The 22,145-nt window shown below is 41.6% G+C and overlaps 1 protein-coding gene across 2 annotated transcripts; it reads left to right on the top strand.

Moving 5' to 3' along the window:
• The first annotated feature begins 7,313 nt into the window (after nucleotides 1-7,313).
• On the top strand, nucleotides 7,314-20,292 carry cd44b (CD44 molecule (IN blood group) b). 2 transcript variants are annotated; one of them, XM_019894071.1, is made up of 8 exons: nucleotides 7,314-7,754; nucleotides 13,148-13,313; nucleotides 14,512-14,654; nucleotides 14,782-14,829; nucleotides 17,614-17,961; nucleotides 19,299-19,379; nucleotides 19,461-19,539; nucleotides 19,601-20,292. In XM_019894071.1, the coding sequence occupies exons 1-8, from the start codon at nucleotides 7,688-7,690 to the stop codon at nucleotides 19,806-19,808; spliced, it is 1,140 nt and encodes a 379-aa protein (XP_019749630.1). In that variant the 5' UTR covers nucleotides 7,314-7,687; the 3' UTR covers nucleotides 19,809-20,292. The 2 variants fall into 2 exon arrangements, with proteins under 2 accessions (XP_019749630.1, XP_019749631.1); XM_019894072.1 differs by having other exon boundaries at nucleotides 7,316-7,754; nucleotides 17,629-17,961.
• The last annotated feature ends 1,853 nt before the right edge of the window (nucleotides 20,293-22,145 follow it).

Here is a 22,145-nt window from a genome sequence, read left to right on the forward strand (position 1 = left end):
TGTTGGGAACTCATTTCATTATGTGTTTACAACATGTCAGTTTAGCACACACTAACAGCGCAACCACAGATGTGTTTGTGTGTTTTAATTAGAATACCGAGTATGCATCAAGGAGAATAATTTCATAGAGGCCAATTAGGATAATTTCCTGTGGCAAACATACTGGTCAGCCTGCGCCAGCAGATGTTTATATATGCCCCAAGCGCACTGAACAGCTGTCCTGTCCAGATCTGCATCAGTAGGTGGCGTGGTACTTATTTGATTACATCCAAAGTTGGGCATCACTGTGATACCAGGCTAGGCCGTGTTTTGGTTGCATAAAACAAAAGACTGACTGGTTAATGATGATCATTATTCCCACTGGTTTTGAGAAAATCAGTTTGATCTCTACCATTCTACCCTGAACGCCCAATACTTCACGCACTCCATGCACATTTGCTGTTTGTTTATTGTGGTCAGATCAGAATGCACAAATGAAAAATCATGTGTTGAAAAGCATGGCAAACATTAAGAATTGAGTCCCAAACACGCAAGAGAGCAGAATCTTTGATTAAATCTGACTGAACTAAATTGCTTTCAAATATAGCTAACCTATTGTCTGTTCAAACGGAAAGAAATGGCTTTTTGCCTCAAGCCAACCATCGGGATCTTTTCTTTCCAACATAAATTATGTATTTTTCATCTCAGTTTTATTGTCTTGTTTTAAATGAAACATATTCCTGAGTGAGTGGCCTATATTGAACTCCTAATCCAGCGCTAGTGCTCCACGTGTGTCTAGCTGCTAGCTAGAGATAATGACACCTCACAGATGATCCAGATCAAATGTAGAGACCTAACACAAATGTGGACAAGCGTAAAATACATTTCTGTAAAAAGTGAAGAACCCACTTCAATATGGTGCTCTCGCAGGTACAATATCAGACTTGTTAACGTAATTCCCGGACTATAAGCCGCAACTTTTGTCACAAGCTATCAACGCTGCGGCTTATTTAAGGAAGCGGCCTATATAAAAGATTTTTTTCCACTCGTTTTTTCTTTGTAAATATCTCATGTTACAATGTGGGCACCTGCGGCTAATAGACAGGTGCGGCTTATGTGTGTACAAAATGTTTTTTTTTCCTTTAAAAATGTAGTGAGTGTGGCTTATAATCAGGTGTGCTCTATAGTCTCGAAATTACGGTACTATTGTAGTGGAATATCGCTGCTTTGTATCGTCGGGATGTTGCAAATATCTTTGGCTAACTGAACTCCAAGATAGAGGCAGTGCAATTCTAGATTTATAACACATGACACACTTAACAACAAAGTAAAAGAACAGAACAACACATCAAAACATGTAGCTACCAGCAGCTAATAAAAGTCTCATGTCCTCCACTTTGAACAACAAGGCGTTTGTATCAAAACAAAGTCTGTGTGGAAAGCTGACGCATTTTCCCATTGTAAAACGACTGTTGTCGAATGAGCAGATCCGCTTTAGACAATGCGGACATTTTTGTGTTGCAGACGGAGTTGTGGACATAAAGAGGTTTGTTCCAGTGTATATTTTTCCTGAACTGTGCCCAAGGTTGCATATACAGTGCTGTGAAAAAGTATTTGCCCCCTTCCTGATTTCTGTTTTCGTTGCATATTCATCACACAAAAAGGTTTCAGCACTGTATCGTGTAGGGCTCAGTGAGCAGCATAGGTCACGCTCATGGTCACACAGCATGGAGCAGTGCGGAGGCAGTTGCTTTGGCAGCAATGTGCACGTTCGTCGTGCCAATATTGGATGCGTTTCAACTCAAGTGATGATTTACCAAATGCAGGAAGATCCGAATGACAGTCTTTACTGCCCATCACCTGACTGGCAGGAAAGATCCAATTTAATAGCTCTTTGATAAAAATATTTTTTTAAAAGACTCAATTTCAACCCACACTTGATAGGTGTAAATGTAGTTGATATTGACATGCGTCATGCTGAGACCTTAGTTGAAGTGTTCACCCCCAGTGTATTCTTTCTATGAAGAGGCTTTGTGGCTGATCACACTGACCCAGGATCGGTGGGAGTCTTTCCCTCATCCGTGTGATCCCACGCGCAAGGTTTGTTCAACCATTGTTGACAGGATTTCCTCCGCTTAGTCCATTTTCCCCTCACAAGCAGTTCATCAATTTTGTTGTTGTTTTGGGTTTTTTTTTGTAATGGCAATGCATCGTTTTCACCACGCACATATTCCTCCTTGCCATGTTATCTATGAATCAAATGATCAAGGTTTATATCTCCTGCGCTGATTCAGAGTGACCGAAATTGGTGGGGCAGGGGGCTTATGACGCAGGGCATTCCTGTTGGCTATACAGTGTTCTGTGACACTGTCCAAACAGGGTGGGTCGGCTGTCCCGGCAACCAAAACCAAGCGAGGGCTCTAGCTTTGCTGTCATTGCTCAAAGTCTAGTCTTAGTCCAGTCATGCTCAGTCAGGCCAGGACACTGTTGCGGCGGGACGGACACTCTTTACCCAAGCAAAGTTGTAACCATATCATGAACAAAGGAAATTAGGGGGTTTCATGGTATGCCCAATTGATCCGCGATTATTGTCGAGTACATTAGGTAGCCAATACAGGTACTGAAAACTGTTCTTCACTACAAGCTCCCCTGACCACGTTATTGTGACGACTGAAATACGGATCAAATTTCAGATGACTTTGCAGTTCTGTACAATGAAACAAGCTTGCAGTTGTTTTTCACGCTTTAGGTCACTGTAGGCTGCTTCTGGCTGACAAATGCCAAGTGAGGCAAAGTCAAAGAGCGCAACCCCATTTTGTTTGTCACATCCGTCCATCTGTTCACATACAGTGCCTTGAACAAGTATTCATATCCCTTGAACTTTTTCACATTTCCATACCTCATTTTTATCTATTCCACCAATCCTAAGTAGCACGTGTCGCATATTCGCTGTCATTACAGCCGCAAGTCTTTTGACGTAAGTCTCAGTGAGTTTTGCACATCTAGTCATTGACATTTTGCCCATTCTTTATTGAAAGGAAAAAAAAAAAAAAAAAGATCACACTCGCTCAGCCAAATCAGCAGGAGAGCGTTGGTTAATGGCAATGTTCAAGTCTTGCAACCGATGCTCAATGAGATTGAGGTCTGGACTTTGACTGAGTCATTCTAACACATCTATATTCTTTGATGTAAACCATTCACATTGTAGCTCAAATGTTTTATGTCCTCCGACCAATTTTCATCCGGCATTGCCCTGTTTGTAGCTCCATCCATCTTCCATCAACAGTGACCAGCTTCCCTATCCATGCTGAAGACAAGCAAACCCACGGCATGATGTTTCCACCACCATGTTTTACAGTGCATATGATGTGTTCAGGGTGATGAGATTTCCTCCACACATGGCGCTTTGCACTTAGGCAGAAAAAAATCATCATTGGTCTCATCTGACAACAGCAGCTTGTTCCACACGTTGCACACGATGGAAAACGTGACTTCTTGTACCTTTCTTTCTTTTTTTTTCCCTTGCCATTCTTTTACAGAGGCTAGATTTGTGGAGTTCTCAACTTGTAGCCGTCCAGTGGACAGATTCAGCTAGCTGAGGGGTGGATTTCTGTAGCTCCTCCGAAGTGGCCACAGGCCTCTTGGCTGCTTCTCTGACCACCGCAGTACCGGTAATTTAAATTACAGCTATCGTACCTCTCTTGCTTTGTCTGTTTAGGTGGACAAAGCTACAATGCCTTATTAGGTTTGCAGTTGTTCCATACTTTTCCCATTTTTGGATGATTGATGGAACACTGTTCCATGAGAAGGCTTTGAATTTTCTATCAGTTCATCAGCTCCCTAGAAGTAGCTCTCAGCTTCACCAGGGCTGGTGATGCACATTCAGCCGTTATGATCTCATTACACTGATTCGTATGATATTCACTCATTGTTTGAATCGTAACTGGTTCAATTTTCTCTTGCGGTTCCATAAAACCCGATCTGTGCTTGTCACTTTGTGGTGATTCAGCTCACCGGAGGGAAAAAGTCATGTTCCATAAAAGGAATGCTGTAAAGATTCCATTTGTCTGCCATCACACAGATTTCTCACCGCAGGGACGTCTGATGAGAGTATGTGTGTGTTCTCACTGACTCGCCGTCATGGAAATATTTTCTTTGCTGTATCGGCTGAGTCAGCAGTCTGATGTTTAATTTAGGGCTCAGTCATTTTGCCTGTATACAGTCACCGGTCACCTCAGCTACTGTTTGAAAAAAGTGATTATATAGCTACAGTACGTATTTACATTGTTGGCAGTCCTTCGTCCACACTTGCAAAATTACTTTGTCTTTCTTTGAGTCATGATCACATGAAAAGATCACGTTAGTACTACAGTTCTATGCAGTTTAAATTTTTTTGGATTGCCTGAATAGTAGAGTGACAGTGAACGAGCCTTCCGTGGTATAGAGTTTTGACCAGTATGTCTGTACGTGTCCTTTCAAGGTAGATCACTACAGTATATGGGACTTTGTGTGTGCTCAGCTTTTTTTTAAGTGGCTTTGTCAACTTCAGCCAGACTTACACACGGGTTCTCCAGTCATCATCTCTTAGTTTGGCGTCAATGATTTTCCACTGAGCAAAACTAGGACAGATAATTCTTCTGGCAGGGAAACCAACTTTGCCTGGATAATCATTAGCTTAAAAAAAATCCCTCCTTAGATTTCATTGACAGAGGAAAACTGGTGTGCAGTTGTTTTACTTGAAAGAGGAAACTCCAAACCAATTTCATTCTGGTGCAAGCACGCTTGTTGGGTTGTTTGTATATCTCACTATAGTAACCACCACTGCTTGGGGCTGTGACTGTATGGTGGCTTTGACCATGAAGTCCCCAGTAAAGAGAAGTCACAGGAAGTCAGCAACTACTGTACCTAACTTTTATTTTTTGTTTTTTTGGGTGGGGGGACGGGGGGTTCTTATTTGTTGCTCAGTACAGAAATTTAACCCAAAGTGGATGTTTGTAATGGTTGGAGGAAGTCCCCTTGGAAGTAGATTGTTCTCAATTTCATTTTTTTGCCCAACCAGTTAACTAATGGCTGATTAGAACTTGGATAATATGCCCAATGACTGTGGTTCGTTCTGAGGGGGTGGGGGGTTCTGTTATTTGTCTGCTATACAGTTCCTGCGTTTCAATTTTCAGTGGCTTAATCATTGCTGGGCATTCTTCACATTTGGGATGTCTCAAACTTTCATTCGTAATTGTTCTTTCTGAATCATTATTTACAGCTAGATCAAAACACATCCGAATTTCCTATTGTAACTAAAATATAAAATTGTAGCCCCACCCGCCTCCAGTTAAAATTGAGTACATTTGAATCTATTTCATTGAAAGAGCAAGAAACAGGGCATAAAGTTATGTGAGGATCCCATGATGAGTCACTGACAAGTCATTGCTCATGCTTAGACATTAGACATCCTTTAGTGCTGGTTGATTTGGAAGTTACAGAATTGCAAGCTGCAAGCAGTCATACTTTGTCACCATGTGCGTTTATATGAGGTGTTCCAAAATGTGTGTTGTTATAAAGACACTGTTGATTCCATTAGTTGTTGAGGACGATGTCATGGTTACAGTAATCAATACACAACGCCCTCCATAATTGTTGACACCCATGGTGAAGGTGTTCTTTAGCTTTTAATAAATTCATTTTTCCTCTCAAATAATACAGGGCCAACATTAAAAAAATAGGGCGCTAGAGTGACTTCCACCTTGAATTCAAATGCAATTATTCAGTGGGGAAAAAAGTTCCACAGCAATTTTTTTTTTTTACATCAAATCATGTGTGCCTCAATTATTAGTACCCCTGATGTTAATACTTTGAACAACCCCCCCCCTCCGCAATCTTCTCCTAATTCTTCTAATTCTATGATTGACAAGTTTCGGAAACAAACCAGGTGGTGTGCGGATCCCGCAAACAAAGATATAAAAAGGTTTATTTGCACAAAAATGAAGGATCGGCAAAGTGTGAACAGAAGTCGCTGGCAATAAAGAACCAGGAAAATAAAATATGAACATAAAGCGCATAAAAAGGGAAAAGAAAATTTGACTTCAGAAAATACACAAAATGAAATGGCAAAAGTACAAACACGTGAAAGTTAAACCAGACAAGAATAATTGGAAATCCAAAATACTTACAAAGCAAGGAACTATCGGAAAATGAGCGACTTTGAGCATGCGCGTGCGGTCTAGAAAATAACTCTTGAAGATAACAGCAAGGTCAATAATCCGACCCAAGACTTGGCAGCTTGGCAGTCCTTAAATACTAGACCAGTCTTAATTGGAAACCCAGACAAAGGTGCGCTGCTGTAGAGGAACGCACTCCACTCCAGCCAAAACCATGACAATAATCTCTAAATCATACAGCGACCCGTGTCGTCTTCCTCTGCACTCTCCTCCTTAGCTAACTCCACAGGTCTTCAAGGCGGTTGAGGTCTGAGGACTGAGATGGCCATGGAAGGAGCTTGATTCTGTGTCTGGTGAACCATGTCTGCCATTTTCAGTATGAGAGTATGCTTTTGCAAGAAAAATTGGAATTAATTTTAAGGCTTTTAACACATCTCTGTGTGTTATTGGTGATTTGTGTTCCTCATAATGTCTTGGCACGTGGTAGACTAAGATCGAGCTAGGTCAAAGATCCTCAGAATGATGTCGTAGAAAAAAGTTCGAACAGCTACCGGGACGGAACATGAACATGTTTTCCCTGCTTAGGAGAATGCTAGCATGATTATTCCCTCTCTTTTATTTATGGTGGCCACGAAATTTAAGATGCCAACCAGGTTTTGGTGATTATTTATGCAAATGGTATGTTTGATGGCAATTAGGGTTGGGGTCAGGGCTGTTCTGTTCTTCCACACCAAGGTCCTCCGACTATTGTATTTATCCCCCCAGCTTGGTGCTTGGGGCAGTCGTGACAGAACAGATAGAGGTTGTCCCCACAAAGTTGATGGTGTAGAATTGATTGATTAGATACAAGATATGTCCCAATACTTTATGCATGTCCTTTGGTTGTATTCCATGTTTTCCCCATTTTTGTTTCTAACCTTAGTCTTTTTAAAATGATGTGTGTCTGTGAAATGGATGTGACCGGCTCCCATTGCTGCCAGCCGATCACACTGTGAGATGCACAACCACAGTGAAAGGGAGCAGAGCCAAGAAAATTGGTTGAATTGAAAATGAAGTGCGGCGGGAACAAAAGACCAGATGGGCACACTGAAACTGTTGCTGTCTGAAAAGAGGAAGGAGGGGAGCAAGAGACAGAGAGGGCGGAGGTAGACAAGGAGCCCGATGAGAGGGAGCGATCACCTTCGCCTTTCTCCATTTTCAAACTGGTGGAAAGGAAGAGCGGTGGAAGCAGAGAGGTGGGGCAAGTGGGTGTGTGTTCACATGAGGCGCTCGTCCTCTCCTTGTGTGGGTGCAGACAGCTGCTGCGGTTTGCAGACGCAGAAGAGAAAAGTTGAGCAAAGTCTGAGTGCTCTCCAGCTGCCAAAGCACACAGCAACTCCCTTTCAGAGGAAGCTTCCTTTTTGAAGCGCCTTCTTACTCATTCACCCTCTTTTACACCCACTTACACACGCACACGGCCCATTCCGGTTGAGAGAGAACAGGACTACTTGAGGCTTCATCCTCACCTTTACCTTCAGCTACTCTGCCAGCCAACCAGACGAGGCTTGCCCAGGATGTGGACTCTTCTCTTGGGGGTCACCTTAGGACATCTGGCCTACTGTAGGTCAGAGCAACTTCAAGGTGAGGTGACCATGCCTTCTTCCGTTGCTCTTTTGTTTGAAATGAGCTTTTTCTTCTTTCTTTGTGCCAGACGTACTTGCCTTTGTTTGAACCCATAATTGTTAAATGTCTGGATATTCATGAGAATATAAGTAAAACTAAAAGAGACTTTTGTTCTGTGCGGTTTGTGAAAAAAACCAAAAAAAGATTGGATGCCGACAAGAGTGACTGTGCATGCTCCACAGCAGCGGAGGCAGCCCCATGTCTGGCAGTCTGAGACTGCTGTCAGACACAAAGAAAATGCTTTTTTGCTGTGTCTCTGTCTAACACACGCTAACGTGCCAGGCAGTCGAACCCATTAATTGAATCTGAACATTAAACGCAACCTCCGCAGGTGACAGGCATGATTTTTTTTTCCAATACTTTTTAGTAGGAATCACACATTCTAATGCTTTACAGTCTGCCACAAAGGATGTTCGGCACCAGCCTTCCATGCAAATGTCATCGTTTTTTTCATCTCATATGTGCTCCATAAAGTTAGGTTTTGATTGGATTTGTTGCCCCCAGCGATACGTCGCTGGAGGTGCTGAATCAAACAGGTCCATGTGCATATAGCGTGGTCCCACAGGAGATGGTTGTCAGGTTGTTCGCACAGATTCCCTGCGGCGCCACGGCGCTGAGCATTACGCTCTCTAAATGAGACCTCATTTAAAGGCAAATAGGAGTGTTCCTCTAGACAGCATCTCTGGCTACGGGAGGACTGAAACATATTTGCTCCTCACAAGGCTTCTTGTGAGCAGACGAGGCGGCTTTTGTGTTTGTGCCATTTTTTCCCCCCCCCCAAATGTCAGAGTGCTCATCATGGCCCAGGGAAAAGTCTTTGAACATTAACTCTGTGGTCGCAAGTATATCATTAGTTCGGGCAGTGGGATTCTGTTTCCAGGCTAACCCTTCATGTAATCTCAAATTAGATTCATGGAAGTATTTTACAATGACATCTGTTACCCAGTGATTTCTAACAGCAGCTTTTATGTATTTAATGTCCATATTCCATGATTGTAACCCTCTTGCTGGCCAGATGATGATGACGTTATGATTCATAGCAAAGATGAAATGCACAGCTCAAAAATGCTGTTGGGGAAGAGAGGAAGTGAGTGTCAACCACGTAGACCACACTTTTTAATGCCTTCATCTCTTTTACAAATTACTTCTCTGACCAACCCAACCAAAATATCTAGCCTCTTATTTATCAGATGTATCGTGGGTCAATGTGTAGTGTGGTCAGGGCCCCTATAATCAGAATCGGAATCATCCTTATTGGCCTACTATTTAAAAATACGCAGCAAATTATCTTTGGTAGTTTCAGCCACACGAGTATTACAGTCAACAATCAATGATATACATAACACATAAGTGCAGAGAGTCTCTACGTAATGTAGGGGTACCATTAGTGTTGCTAAGGACGTCACGAGAATGACAGATTTGCAAGTGATGGAGATCAAGCAAAAATAAAGTGACCAGCAATGCTGTTATTATTATACAACAACAAATGTGCAATCATGTAGAGAGTCCTTGGCACCGAGTCCAAACCAGGAGGCCTTTTGAATCCACTGGCTTCCCCTTTGCTACTTCACCACGTGTTTTGACTCATTCAACAGGGGGCCATTAGGGAAGACAGCTGTACGCTTTGCCTTAGTACCTCTTTTTATCTGTTCTTTCTGTCGGCGCAGAACCTCCTTTGGTATCATGCAGCTCCTTTACGTAGCTTTTAGTTTTGAAAAACAACTCTTTTCGACATGGAGTCAAATCCTACAACTGAAATTCAAGTCTGGGTAGAATGTGAGATGTGAGAGCCAGCTTGCATCAAGTTTAGCCTTTCATGGATACTGTATGCAGAGAGTAAGAACTAGCCTTTGTTCAATGTTAGCTACTAAGCTAAGATGGTTAGGGTATGCCACGGCAACAACTATACCGCATATGCATGTCTAATAAGAGCGAGTACACAAACTATGCCAAATAGTGTGAAATTAGCATGTGAAGTCAATGTCATTCTAGTCAATCCTGGTTGGTTAGTCAAACTCATTTAGAAGTCCAATCATTATTCACAAGACATTTTCAATTTGGACTATTTTAGGAAAATATGACAAATGAAATCATGTACCAACTCGTGCCAACTTCTTCATGTGTGTGGAAAATCTTTCAACACCTCTCGGCATCATTTTCAGCACCCACTACTTTTCAGCAAGATTACCCACAAACCATATTCACCAACTGCAACTTTGAGTGGTAGCCAAGCAAAGGAAGTATGTGGTTTGACACATTTTTGTGTTACTGCAGTGCATGTATCCTCATTTCAGTTGTGCTTCCTTGAATAACATCACTTACAGTATTCTGAGCACATTCGAAGTGGATGGAATAGGTGGTCATTCTTGTGACTTTCCACTGTTATCGTAAGAGTGTGTGTGTATGTACACCAAACGTATTTTCAGTAAGATCTCACATTTCACCTGCCACCTATTGTTGTGGTAGGACATGACTGCTGAGCAGAGCAATTCACTAAGATGGATGATGCAAGAGAGCGGAAGCGGAGCCTTGCTGGAGTGATGCTAAGAGCGCAAGGCCTGCTTCTAAAGCAGCTGACGAAATACAACGCGACAAAGAACAAGAACGTGTCTGTTTGAGCGTGACATCCCTTCTGCAGCTTTAATTCTGACCTTATCAATAAAATGTGACCGTGAATGGCGAAGAGCACAGAGAAGACTCAGGGCGATAAGTGAAAACAACATGTCTTGTTGATCTTTATATGGAGGCACTTGGTGTGCTGGTTGTATCCGTGTTTTATAATGACGACAGATCGTTGATAACGTTTCGGTATTTGACACACAAAAACTATTGTCACAGGAAAATCAGATCAGACAGGACAAGGAGAGAAATTGGAGTGTGCCGCTACAGGGTATAACACTCCCGTTACTTCTACATTAAATTACAGTAGATTTCTTTTGCTCCGGCTCGAGGCACCGTGCAGGAATGATCAGTCTCCTTGGCTTCAACTTGGTTCGGTGACAAAAGGAGCTTTGGGGTGGTCACTACCTCAGGATGGCAGGCGTTGGGGCTGCAGAAAGATTCCCATGACTGCTCCCCCTGCATACCAATGAATCCCCCTTTTTTTGGGGCAGTTTTTGCTATTTGTGATCTTGCTGGCTCAGTTTACAAGGGTGCAACGACTGGTGTTTTTCAGCCCCACTTTCAGGGACGCTGTGCTGTGTGCCAGCATGTGTTAAGTTTTTCTGTCAGGTGTGCGTGTGTGTGTGTGTGTGTGTGCTGTGGGTAGGGAGAGGCCTGCAGCAACCGCCTCTTGTTGCCCAACTGCCTCTAACAGCAGAGAGCTCAACTGATGTCAATAGTTTATGACTAACCGATACTATCTTGTCAAATGATAACGGGTTAAATGTAACTTGTATCTTATACACAAGCTGTATACTCAAAATATATATATAAAAAAAAAAGATATTGCGGTAGTAGTAGTAAATCACAATGCGTTTGCATTTACTTGTTTCCCTAGCCTACATGTTGTAATACAGGAGTAACATTTATGAAACGGTTATTTCCTCAACGATGTACTTCCTTTTTTTACACTCCACCAATAGAACCGTTTGCCTTTTGTGTTCTAGTTAAGCTTGTGGTACATGCGGTGGTACAATGATCTGCAATACGCATGTCATGGCGTCGAATACATCATAGGCCACTTCTCGAAATCCCAAATTGGTGGCTAACAATATTTTGAAGGTCAGATTTTCTCTTTGGGAAGTTATCAAAAACAATTTGGTTAAAGTACTGTACTTGGAACTCATAAGTCTGCTTTATTAAATTATGAATTTTGTTCTTTTTCATTTTTGAAAACGTAATTAGCTTGAGATGAGGAATGAGCTATCCTCTTGTTATGTATGGGTTGCCATGGTCACCGTAGGTCACAATCTCCAACCTGACTGAGTAAAGTGGTGTTTGTGGGAAAACAACTCCAGAATGTGGTGTGTTAATTCTAATATCTTATTTTATGACATAGGATGATGAATTACGCCGAACTCATCAGTATTTCCACTGAATATCCCGTTTCATCTTGTTCACGTTTCAATGAACGGTAGCTCTTTTTTTTTTTTTGTTTAAGGAAATGCTAGCTTTTAGTGTTACTGCTGAATTCTAATCAGTTCATTTTAAAGCTTTCAATGGTCAGACACAACCATTGTCAGAGGGGATGACGAGATGCTCACTGTGTAAGTTATTTCAGTTACTGTTTTTTGTTGTTGTATTTTTTTTTTTTTTTTTTTTTTACATTTCCCAACTAAGTGTCGTTTTTCACTTTCATTGTGAATGCAAATGCTCGCCTCCTCATGTCAGGGAATCCCCTCAACGTTTAGTGTGATAGAAGCCGACACTAGCTGCTGCCTGCTCTTTTCTTTTTCCCACTTGCTTGACAGACTTCAATTTTTTTCCACCTGAACTGGTAGAAGTCATTCTCATTCCATTCGTAGTTTAACAAGAGTTTCTTACATTCTAACAATCAGGCTACAAGTGCTAATGAATAATGTAAAAAAATACATTCTTTTGTTTTTACTTTGTTGAGTCTGTGTGTGTCTTTGCCTGAGGCCCTACACTGCAGACACATGACGCTTTTGTTTTCCGCCTCATCCTAACATTGTCTCATGTTGAACTCATGTGTATGTCCATGGAATGCGCCATCCCCGTGTCAAATCACTTATTTGCTTATGAGCCACTGAATGGTTGTAAAAGGGAAAAGGGATCTCGTGGCCCATGGACTGGACACAAATAAAGAGACTGGAAGCCACCAACACATCAATACTATGATTATGCTGGCATGCACATGATGTGACAGATCTAATCTAATGATAATGGGCTGAAAAACAAAATGCGATACAGAAGAGAAATGAAAGAGATGATGGTTAGTTGCTTTCAGTCTGCGTAATTTCCACAGATCTATCATTGATTCTTCTGTATTTTATATTTTTTTAATGGCTGGTTTTCACTTAGAGTAATAGTAACAAGGTGATTGTCCTAATTAGGGTTGCGGGTGAGCTGCAGCCTATCCCAGATGACTTTCGACACCCTTAAACAGACACCATTCACACCTTTGAGATATTTATTAGTCTTCAACTAACTGAATGTATGTTTTTGGAACATGGGAGGAAGTTGGAATGCCTTGTGTAACTCCTACAAGCACAGGGGAAACATGCAAGCTCCTCACAGGAGTGCATGAGCTGCGATTCAAACATGGAGCATCTCAACTGTGAAGCAAAACACGCCAAGCTGCTCATTTGTACTCAAACTACTGTCAAATTGTTATTGATACATTCTCTCTTTTTAATCACAAACCCTGTTCTGTTGAATTCTTCCCACAGTCAATTCTCGCAGCTGCAGCTATGCCGGAGTATTTATTGTCGAAGGTGAAGCTCGTCACTCTCTCACCTTTGAGAATGCTCAAAAGGTGTGCAAGCAGCTACAGACGACAATGGCAAGTCCAGAGCAAGTCGAACGGGCCTTTGACAAAGACATGGAAACCTGCAGGTGAAAGCACAAACCTTTGATATGCTCGCCCCACTCAACCATTCAGCTCCTTTCTTCATCTGCTCAACTGTGCCTTGTTATTAAGTTCTCTGTTTCTGTTCATTCACTGTTGGCCTTTTGTCACTTGATGTTATCATGAAGCCTGCTTTTTATTTTTTTTAATTCTGTTTTTGGGGGGGTTTACATTGTAAATGTTTCCCCTGCCTTCACTTCTAATATGTTCTGTTTCATTTGAGTCTGAGACATAACAACATGGGCCCGATTTTGGTAGACTCGACCATGTGCTCAGCATGAAAACGCGCGGAACTTCATTTTAATCCCAGTCTCTCTGGGGTCGTGTTGCGCTCATGGGGCATGCCGGCGCACAAAGCAGTCTTGCCCTCGACGCACCTGATAATTTGCTGACACAATGTAGTCTGCACTTGGCGTAAAAGCAGGAGCATTGTCATTTTCGTGCCGTCAGATACACACCAAGATAATGAGTACAAAAAGGGTTATAAGAAACATTTGTAGCGAATCACTTCCCAAAATGTGCCACACATGAGCCTTCAAGATCAGCAAAGCGAATTTACCAATCATCAAGTATCATATCTTTTTATATGGAACCACTTTCAAACTTTTAGGCAATTCAAACGCAGTCACTTTGTTCCAGTAAAACAGCTCATCAGCACTTCAACCGTGAGGATCACCGAAGAGAATCAACACTTTGGAAACTAAGGGCCCATGCGTCGTTGAGGTGTCGTCATTTTCCCTGGATCCACATCAAAACATATCGAATCTTTTGCAACCTTACTTTGAATGACGTACAGTATGTGAATTCATTCAAGAGATAATGCAACGTAACGAGTCATTCTCAGAAGATGTCGGCCAGCAAAGGAGCATTGGATCAGCGTGACAAGGTTGTATTGGAGAGCATTCGTCATGCACGTATTGAACAGCGAATGTTGTCGGTAAATAGGCCAAATCGGATCTTTGAATGATGGTGTGAATTTTATGCAATAGATCAGACAAATGCTGTGATGTTGGTGAATTTACGAAGTCGGCCGCGATCACAGTCGTTCTTCAAAACGGGTTTATTTTAGACAACAATATTACTCTTCCACTTCCGGCTTCCATATGTCAACTTTCTCAAATTCACATACTTTCTGTCTCTGAAAACAATAATAGTTTGTCAAGGTCAATTCTTGTGTCTTGTCAGGAACGGCTGGATCAGCAACATGAGCTACGCTATCCTCAGACACACACACCACGAGAACTGTGCTGTGAACACGACCGGTTTATTCATTTATTCTCGTGACGACCCAAATGAAGGTCTTGATGTTTACTGCTATGATGAAACAGGTTGGTTTTTCGGCAAGATTTTTCTTCCCATAACTAAGAATGTTGTTCATATTCATAATCTGCATCTCGCTGATTACCTTTTGTTTCCGTCTCAATTTTTATTTCGTCTATTTTGTCCATGTGCTAGCTGGGCCCGAGATCAACTGTGAGAAGGCATTTACAAATTATGAACAAGGTAAGAACAGCCATCCATGGATGCACCTGTTTTGAAATGATACACAAAAACATGCCTACGTCACATAATTTCAAGAATGTAAAATTATGAAAACATTTGATCAACTACATTTCTACTTCAAATTGAAAGAACAATGAAGTACAATTAATCCAAGTGAATAGTCTTAAGTGTACATTTGGTAATAGGCAAACACAATAAACATAGGTACAGGACTGTGCTAAACGTGAATAATACTTGTAACATCCTGTTTGGAAATCATTTTCTTTACTGTGATCAATGAATGTAATAAACTCCGAAATTATAGGATGGTTTTACTTGTCAATGTTGTCGACCGTGACAGAATGCCATGGCGATGAAGAAACACCATTTAAATGCAATGTACCATCCAAATGATTTTGGATTAACAGTTGAAAATCCGGGATGAGGTTGCATTTCATGGGCATGTAAGACACTAATTTGATATCAATGTTAACAGTCATATCAATGTTTTGTTTTAACTTGTCTGGCCCAGTTGTGCAATTATGACCTTATCTCAGCTCATTGTATGGTTTTGTCTTTATGGGGGCGCCAATAGCTGAGTCCCGAAGTGACTTTGCTTTCACTCCGGAAAGGCTGAAAATGCAAATCCAGCTGAGTCGAGACTTGAAACACAAACACGAGGCAAGACGTCGAACCGCGCCACGCTCTGTATTGATAGAGCTTTTAAATGTGAAGATAAAGAAAATGTTGAATCATATCAATTATAGTGGGTGTAAACTGACTCGCACAAGAGTATCTATCTATGTGTCATCGATGGCAATGTTTTTATGGCGTGGTCTATGAACTACATGTGGTCCAAGAGTAAAATTGCTATGCAAATTTTAAATTGATTTTTTTTTTTTAAATGGGTAAATGGGCTTTTACTTTGATAGCGCTTTTCCACCTACAATGCAATCGCAGCGCTTCACACTGACTCCTCATTAGCCTAATGATGATGCAGGAGCAACTGGGTGTTCAGTATCATGCTCAAAGAGACTTTGACATGCAATACAATACAATACAATACATCCTGATTTGTATAGCGCTTTCACAACAGCTGCAGCTGTAACAAAGCGCTTAACAAAACAGTTAACATAAAGTAAAATAATCAACACAACACATAACATAAAACACGGACAGTCGTGCAATCCTAACCACCTTTCCCTCATACGCTTTGTTGTTTAAAGCAGTTTGAGATGAAAGGGGCGAGAATCAAAGTGTCCTTTCACCAGTGGATCAGAGACGTCATGCTCAAAATGTGCAAACGCCGGCTACAAGCTAAGTTTCAAAGTCAACAAGAAGCTGTAGCATCCATTGACGAAAAAAGAGATTGGTTCACTTCTCCTGTCCCATGTAAATCCATTTCAATTCCAGCGGCGACTCTCAGTTCCAAATACACTCCGCGCCGACGCTACTCTCTCCTCATCCTCAACTTTAGCAGCCATCCATCCAGCCGCATCAATGCAGACAGTCCAACAGCGCCAACATCTCCACTGAACAAAACGGGGCTGTGAAAAATGCTGCCCATTACAGGCGCAAAAAACACAAGCACGCCGGGGCTGTCCAGCTCCAACAGTCAAATGGCGCCGACATTCCTTCCAATCAAAATCTGTGCTGGTCCAGCCATGCTGCCGAGAAGGCGCAACCACCAAGCACAGATTCTTCTCTTTTGACAAATGTCGTGGCCAAGAAACGCTGAAAACAGTCCACAACAGGTTCACACGACGAAACAACAAACACCATGTGACAAAACAAAGGACAAAAACAACAAAAAAGCAAGGCTCTTGAAGAGCACTTGCCAACGGCTGTCTACTCGGGCGCCATCTTGGGGAAAAAAAAAAGGTCACATGTGCTGGGAATCGATCACACAATCTCTGGGTTGCGAGACAACCACTCATCCACAGTGCTGTTTTAGTCCTGCCCAAAACATCTGGAAAACAGTTTAGCTCTACCCATCCATTCATTTTCCACCGCTGATCCTGAACAGGGTCACGGGGGGCTGCTGGAATGTATCCCAGCTGACTTTGGGCGTAAGGAAAACTACACCATGAAATGGTCGGCCGTCAGTTGTAGGGCACATATAAAGACAAACAACCATTCATACCAACAACCACACCTTTACCGGGTGGTAGCTGATCCCACGCTGTCCGCACACAAGCCAGGCGAGTGTACCACTACACTGTCAGTGACCCAGTTTAGAACACTACAATTCAGTTCTACATAGTTCTCAGACTTGGCACGTGTTTTAAATACAATTATAATGTATTTAGAAACAATTCTCTGCATTCACTTTACAGGATTTTTTAAAGTCAGTTGATTAAAATCTTCCATTTCTTGAATTTGTGGGATCTTTCAATAGAGACAGACAAACCCTTTTCTGTTGACTTTTAAGTCCATTTTGCTGCTGTTATTATGTATTATTTCAATGAGGACTAATGAGCCTGACCCGGAAGAAGCAATTTTTTTAGGCTGGAAATAAAAGCGGAAATGATTGATCTCTTCACTCATATTCATCTTTGATCTCAAACAAAAATGTCTTTTTCGAAAGCAAACAAAAACAGAATTTGCCTTTTCAATATAAGTATAATATATATTTATTTATATACTTTTGTCTTCTACTTTCTCCCTTTCATAATTTTGCTGTTGTAAATTGGGAATTTCTCCATTGTGGGACAAATAGAGGTTTTCTTCTTATCTTTTCTTATCTTAAGCTTGACAGCATAGTATAGATGTGTGATTGCATAAACATTTCTTCTCCTTTGTCGGTGATTGCTTCCACAGAGCCTGGGCTGCAGGTGTCCACCCCAGCAGAGTCAGGACACTTTGTTGGGGGAACTGTTACGACACCATCCCCTGTGTCGGGGGAAGCCACAGAACAGACAACAGTGGAAGATAGTTCACTCGGATGGGGCGACAATGAGAGTGCCCTGTTCCCACTCACTCCCGGAGGCTTCGATCAGTCCACCGGATCTGGGCTACAGCCACCCGGGTCTGAGGAAGATACACTGTCAACCCTCGCCCCTGTAAGTGAGACCGATGTCCCGCAGCCCCTTCCAGACGACAAAGAGGAGGGTGTGAAATTGCAGCCTGAAAATGAGGATGCCATAGCGGAGCGTAAGTAGCACCGCAGCAAGCCGAGAACATAATTTTATCACACACTTGACTATGCAACAATTGCATATGAATAACTGTCTGTGTACTGGAAGTAATCGTTCATAGATTTGAAAGAGAAAAGTCACTGTTGCAACAACTTTATGATTGTACTGAATACAGTATTAATAACGTGGTGCCCTCTGGTGTTTGAGTCTTTTACACTAATTCCTTCCTCAATGCAAACTCGACTAGACATACTGGCTGTTCATTTCTTCCTTCAGACTTGATTTCAAATCAAGTCAAGTGAGCTTTTATTGTCAAATATGCTCTATGTGTAACATAAAGCACAGATGAAACTACTTTCCTCTCTCAACCACAGTGCAAACATGTAGTGCATTGAACACACACAGCTAAAATGTACGTTAAAATTCCATAAGACATAAATATATAAATATGTTAAATAAAAATAAATAAACAAATAGCAACAACAATAAATGTATACTTTTGAGCTTTACTAAAAATTGCTGAAACCAAACCCAATGCACAATGGTCTGAATCCTGACAAAAGGAAATGAATTGTACACATTCACTTTGTGAAGGGTGTCTCATTTGGTTAATAGTCATTTTGAGTCTTCCTAAAGACTCAAAGAAACGTAAAGGTCATCAGTTAAGTCGGGAAAGATGGATATCCTGCACAGCTTTCCAATCATTTCCAGGTAGCTTGTGATCAATGTCTAGTAACCCATTTAACAGGGTACACGGCAAGACGGCAGTTTCTTCATGATGTTAAATGAGCGGATAATTAAACCCCGTGAATAATTTGATTAGTCCAGTGGTTAGCACATCGACTTCACAGTGCAGAGGTACCGGGTTCAATTCCAGCTCCGGCCTCCCTGTGTGGAGTTTGCATGTTCTCCCCGGGCCTGCGTGGGTTTTCTCCGGGTACTCCGGTTTCCTCCCACATCCTAAAAACATGCATGGCAGGCTGATTGAACACTCTAAATTGCCCCTAGGTGTGAGTGTGGGCATGGATGGTTGTTCGTCTCTGTGTGCCCTGCAATTGGCAGGCAACCGATTCAGGGTGTCCCCCGCCTACTGCCCGAGGACAGCTGGGATGGGCTCCAGCACCCCCCGCGACCCTTGTGACTATAAAGCGGTTCGGAAAATGGATGAATGAATGAATATATATGTACAGTATTTTTAAACATGTCAAAAAATATTTACGAGTTGAGCCATCAACACCGTTAAGTGAGTGCTTGCTAATTACTTTTTGTTGAGTGATTCCTAATTACTTTTGAATAAGAGATGGGTGGAATTGCTACTTTTTTTAATTATTATTATTTTTTTTTTACTTGAAGCTACACAACAACCCCCACACGGCAAGAAAAGGATGAATGAAGTTGTGCCGGGGGATCAACGGGAGGGCAACAATTCCACGAGTGAGCAGCCACAATGTGTTTTTGTCAAGTCATTCGTAATTGAAATGAAACAGCAATTTTTCTTGGTACGTCTCCCTGCAGACTGGCTCGTCATCATCCTGGTGCTTATAGCAGTTGCCGCAATCCTCTTTGTGTGTGTGGCTTTTGCCAAAAGAAAGAGGTAAGCACCTAGAATTCCAGTCAGACAACGTGGAGAAATTCATGTGGATGTGCTCTTGCAGCTGGTGCGGCAAGAAACAAACTCTGATGATCACCTCCAAAGAGAGCGAGGGGAATGGAGCAGCGGGAGCTGGAGCTTCCAGCTCACAGGCCCAGGAGAGGGAGCAGGAAATGGTGACCCTCATGAACAAGGAGAAGATCCAGGAGAACGGCAACACTGAGGAGTTCACCGTCATCAAGCTGGAGGAGACGCCTGATAAAGAGGCGTGAGGGAGAAGGTGCAGGCAGTGGAAGGGGGATTTGGGTCGGGCGGTTGAACAGGTGGCGTTCGAAATTGCTTTGGTGGTCAGCACTGGATGGACACTGAGTGGGTGTTAGCACATAGATATGAGTGAGTGTGTGCGTTTGCGTGTGAGATGTCAAAATGTAAAAGTGGCACTGTACTGCAGCAAGGCTGCTGGGTCTTTCCAACCCTCGTGTGCGGCATATTGTTTCTCCAGTGCACGTTTTAAGTGAGGACGGGGATGTGAAGTGGGTGTGAGCTTGTCGTGTGCTAATGTTTGTGCATGTGTTTTGTGTGTTTAGGACAAAGGGGATGGGTGGGGGAGGGGCGGGGGAGCAGAGAGACAGATTGGAATGATTTGGTCAATGAAGATGTTGATTACATTTTTGTTTTTTTTAGAAGCGAGCGTCAAAACGCACATCAGCCAACTCGACAAAATGCCCTATGACAATGACATTGCATTTGAAAAAACCCTGTGTCATATAAAATATGAGCAAAACAATCTTTTACAACATGATTTCATTGTTTTGATTTATTTGCCCATTTTGTTTTCCACTGAACTCGTTAGTTTTTCATTTTTTTTTCCAGACAGCCAGAAATGTCACTATTTTGGATTTTGTTGGACTGTACATAAAACTTCTTTTTCTTTTCTTTTTTTTAAACACTTTAGCTTGAACTGTCCTTGCTATCATAGCTACCAGTTTTCTAGTATCTGTATAGCTTTGTATTCCTGTTCAATAAAACAGTGTGGCAATTTCCTTTTTGAATTCTTTGACTGAGGATGTGAGTTGATATCAAGAACATCTTGTTGTAAAGAACACCTAAAAATGTGAAAGAAGGGAAAAAAGCGATAGACCGATTCTACTCTAAAAAAGGAGGAAGCCGGGTTTCCATGGCAACAGGGATGTGATCCTCAACATTCTTGCACAGGAAATCAAGATTGAAACAAAGATTCATATTGTCACGCATTTTAGCTATGTATTTATTTCTCGATCATGTACTTGAATGTAATGTAATGCACAGTGCAAATGTCGTGATATTAGTCACTTGAATCACAGGATATATTTATTATTAATATATACTTGGATATATTACTAATTTTAAAAAATCATTTCAAATAACAAACAACAGTCAATATTAGTTATGAATCAACATTTATTAGTTATATTTGTATATGTACACCAAAGGTACAGCACATTTAGATATGTAGAAATAGATTTTTTTTTATAATGGATAGCATAAGATCAAGGAAAGAATTCATATACTTTTTTTTGTTCTTTTTTCTCAATATCGCCCTCACATGTACTTTCTGCCTTTACATCAAAATAAAAGCAAAAGCTTTACAAAGAAGGGAAGGCCTAGAAAAGTAACATTAGGAAGGCAACTTCCTATCGGTGAAGTCATGATTTTTTTAGATGTTTCTTCCGCAAAAGAACAGTAGAAAATAGCGGCGATGGAATTAAGGGCCCGTCACAGGAGTACAGTTTCCTTATGAAGTTTCAGCAGGTTCCAGGAGGGTTTTATGCATATTGCGCATTGCGTAGAAAGTGAAAAAAGGCATGCGGGTAAAGGCAGATTCACTAATGGATTTGTTGGCGATGGCATGACGGTCTCACGAGAGGTTGCATGTGTGGCACTTCAAGAACCTAAAAGCAATCTCGAGATCCGTGATATGCTACGATCAGAGCACTGGACTAAACGTCATGCCGATACTGTATATGAGAAAAAGGCCAGTCCTCGCCCCAGTAAACAGATACAATGATTCACCTGAGGAATTTTGCTCAATTTTGTGACGTGAAAGTGTTGAAATCGTTCACTTATCAACTGCTGGGCGCCATTCGATGCTACACTCGAGCCTACGTACGGACATTTCACCTTCTTTTCTGCAACTTTTCTCACAGTTTCCACCAAATAAAGTCATGTTGGCCCCTTTTAACAAACGCTTCCTTCTCTGGCTTACTCTTGTTCACACCCTCTTGTGTTTTTTATTTTTATTTGTTCTCCTCATGCAAATGTTGCTTCAGGATATTCTGCATTGCCACGGGTCAGAACATTGACATATCTATTTCTGTACAATGACAATGAATGAACACTGCTTATATTGTCATGGAACAAACATTCAAAAAGGCTTACATTAGATACAAAAAAGATATTTATACTGTATATTTTTGAGTGACATAAGTAAAGCACCTAATTATTAGCGAATAAAAAAAAAATGAAACGAGCAATTTAATACACAATTTCCTGCGTATACATTTTGGCTACTCTAGTTCTACTCAGGACATACATGATATATTTTCTCTAGGATTACATTTCAAATGTAA

The sequence above is a fragment of the Hippocampus comes genome, unplaced genomic scaffold (assembly GCF_001891065.2).
Source record: "Hippocampus comes isolate QL1 unplaced genomic scaffold, H_comes_QL1_v1.1 scaffold104, whole genome shotgun sequence".
Lineage (NCBI taxonomy): Eukaryota > Metazoa > Chordata > Actinopteri > Syngnathiformes > Syngnathidae > Hippocampus > Hippocampus comes.

Coding starts and splice junctions, on each gene's coding strand:
- cd44b (XM_019894071.1), top strand. CDS start 7,688: ATGTGGACTCTTCTCTTGGGGGTCACCTTAGGACATCTGGCCTACTGT. Junction 14,655..14,781: donor TTACTGCTATGATGAAACAG/GTTGGTTTTTCG, acceptor TCCATGTGCTAG/CTGGGCCCGAGATCAACTGT. Junction 19,540..19,600: donor GCTTTTGCCAAAAGAAAGAG/GTAAGCACCTAG, acceptor GTGCTCTTGCAG/CTGGTGCGGCAAGAAACAAA.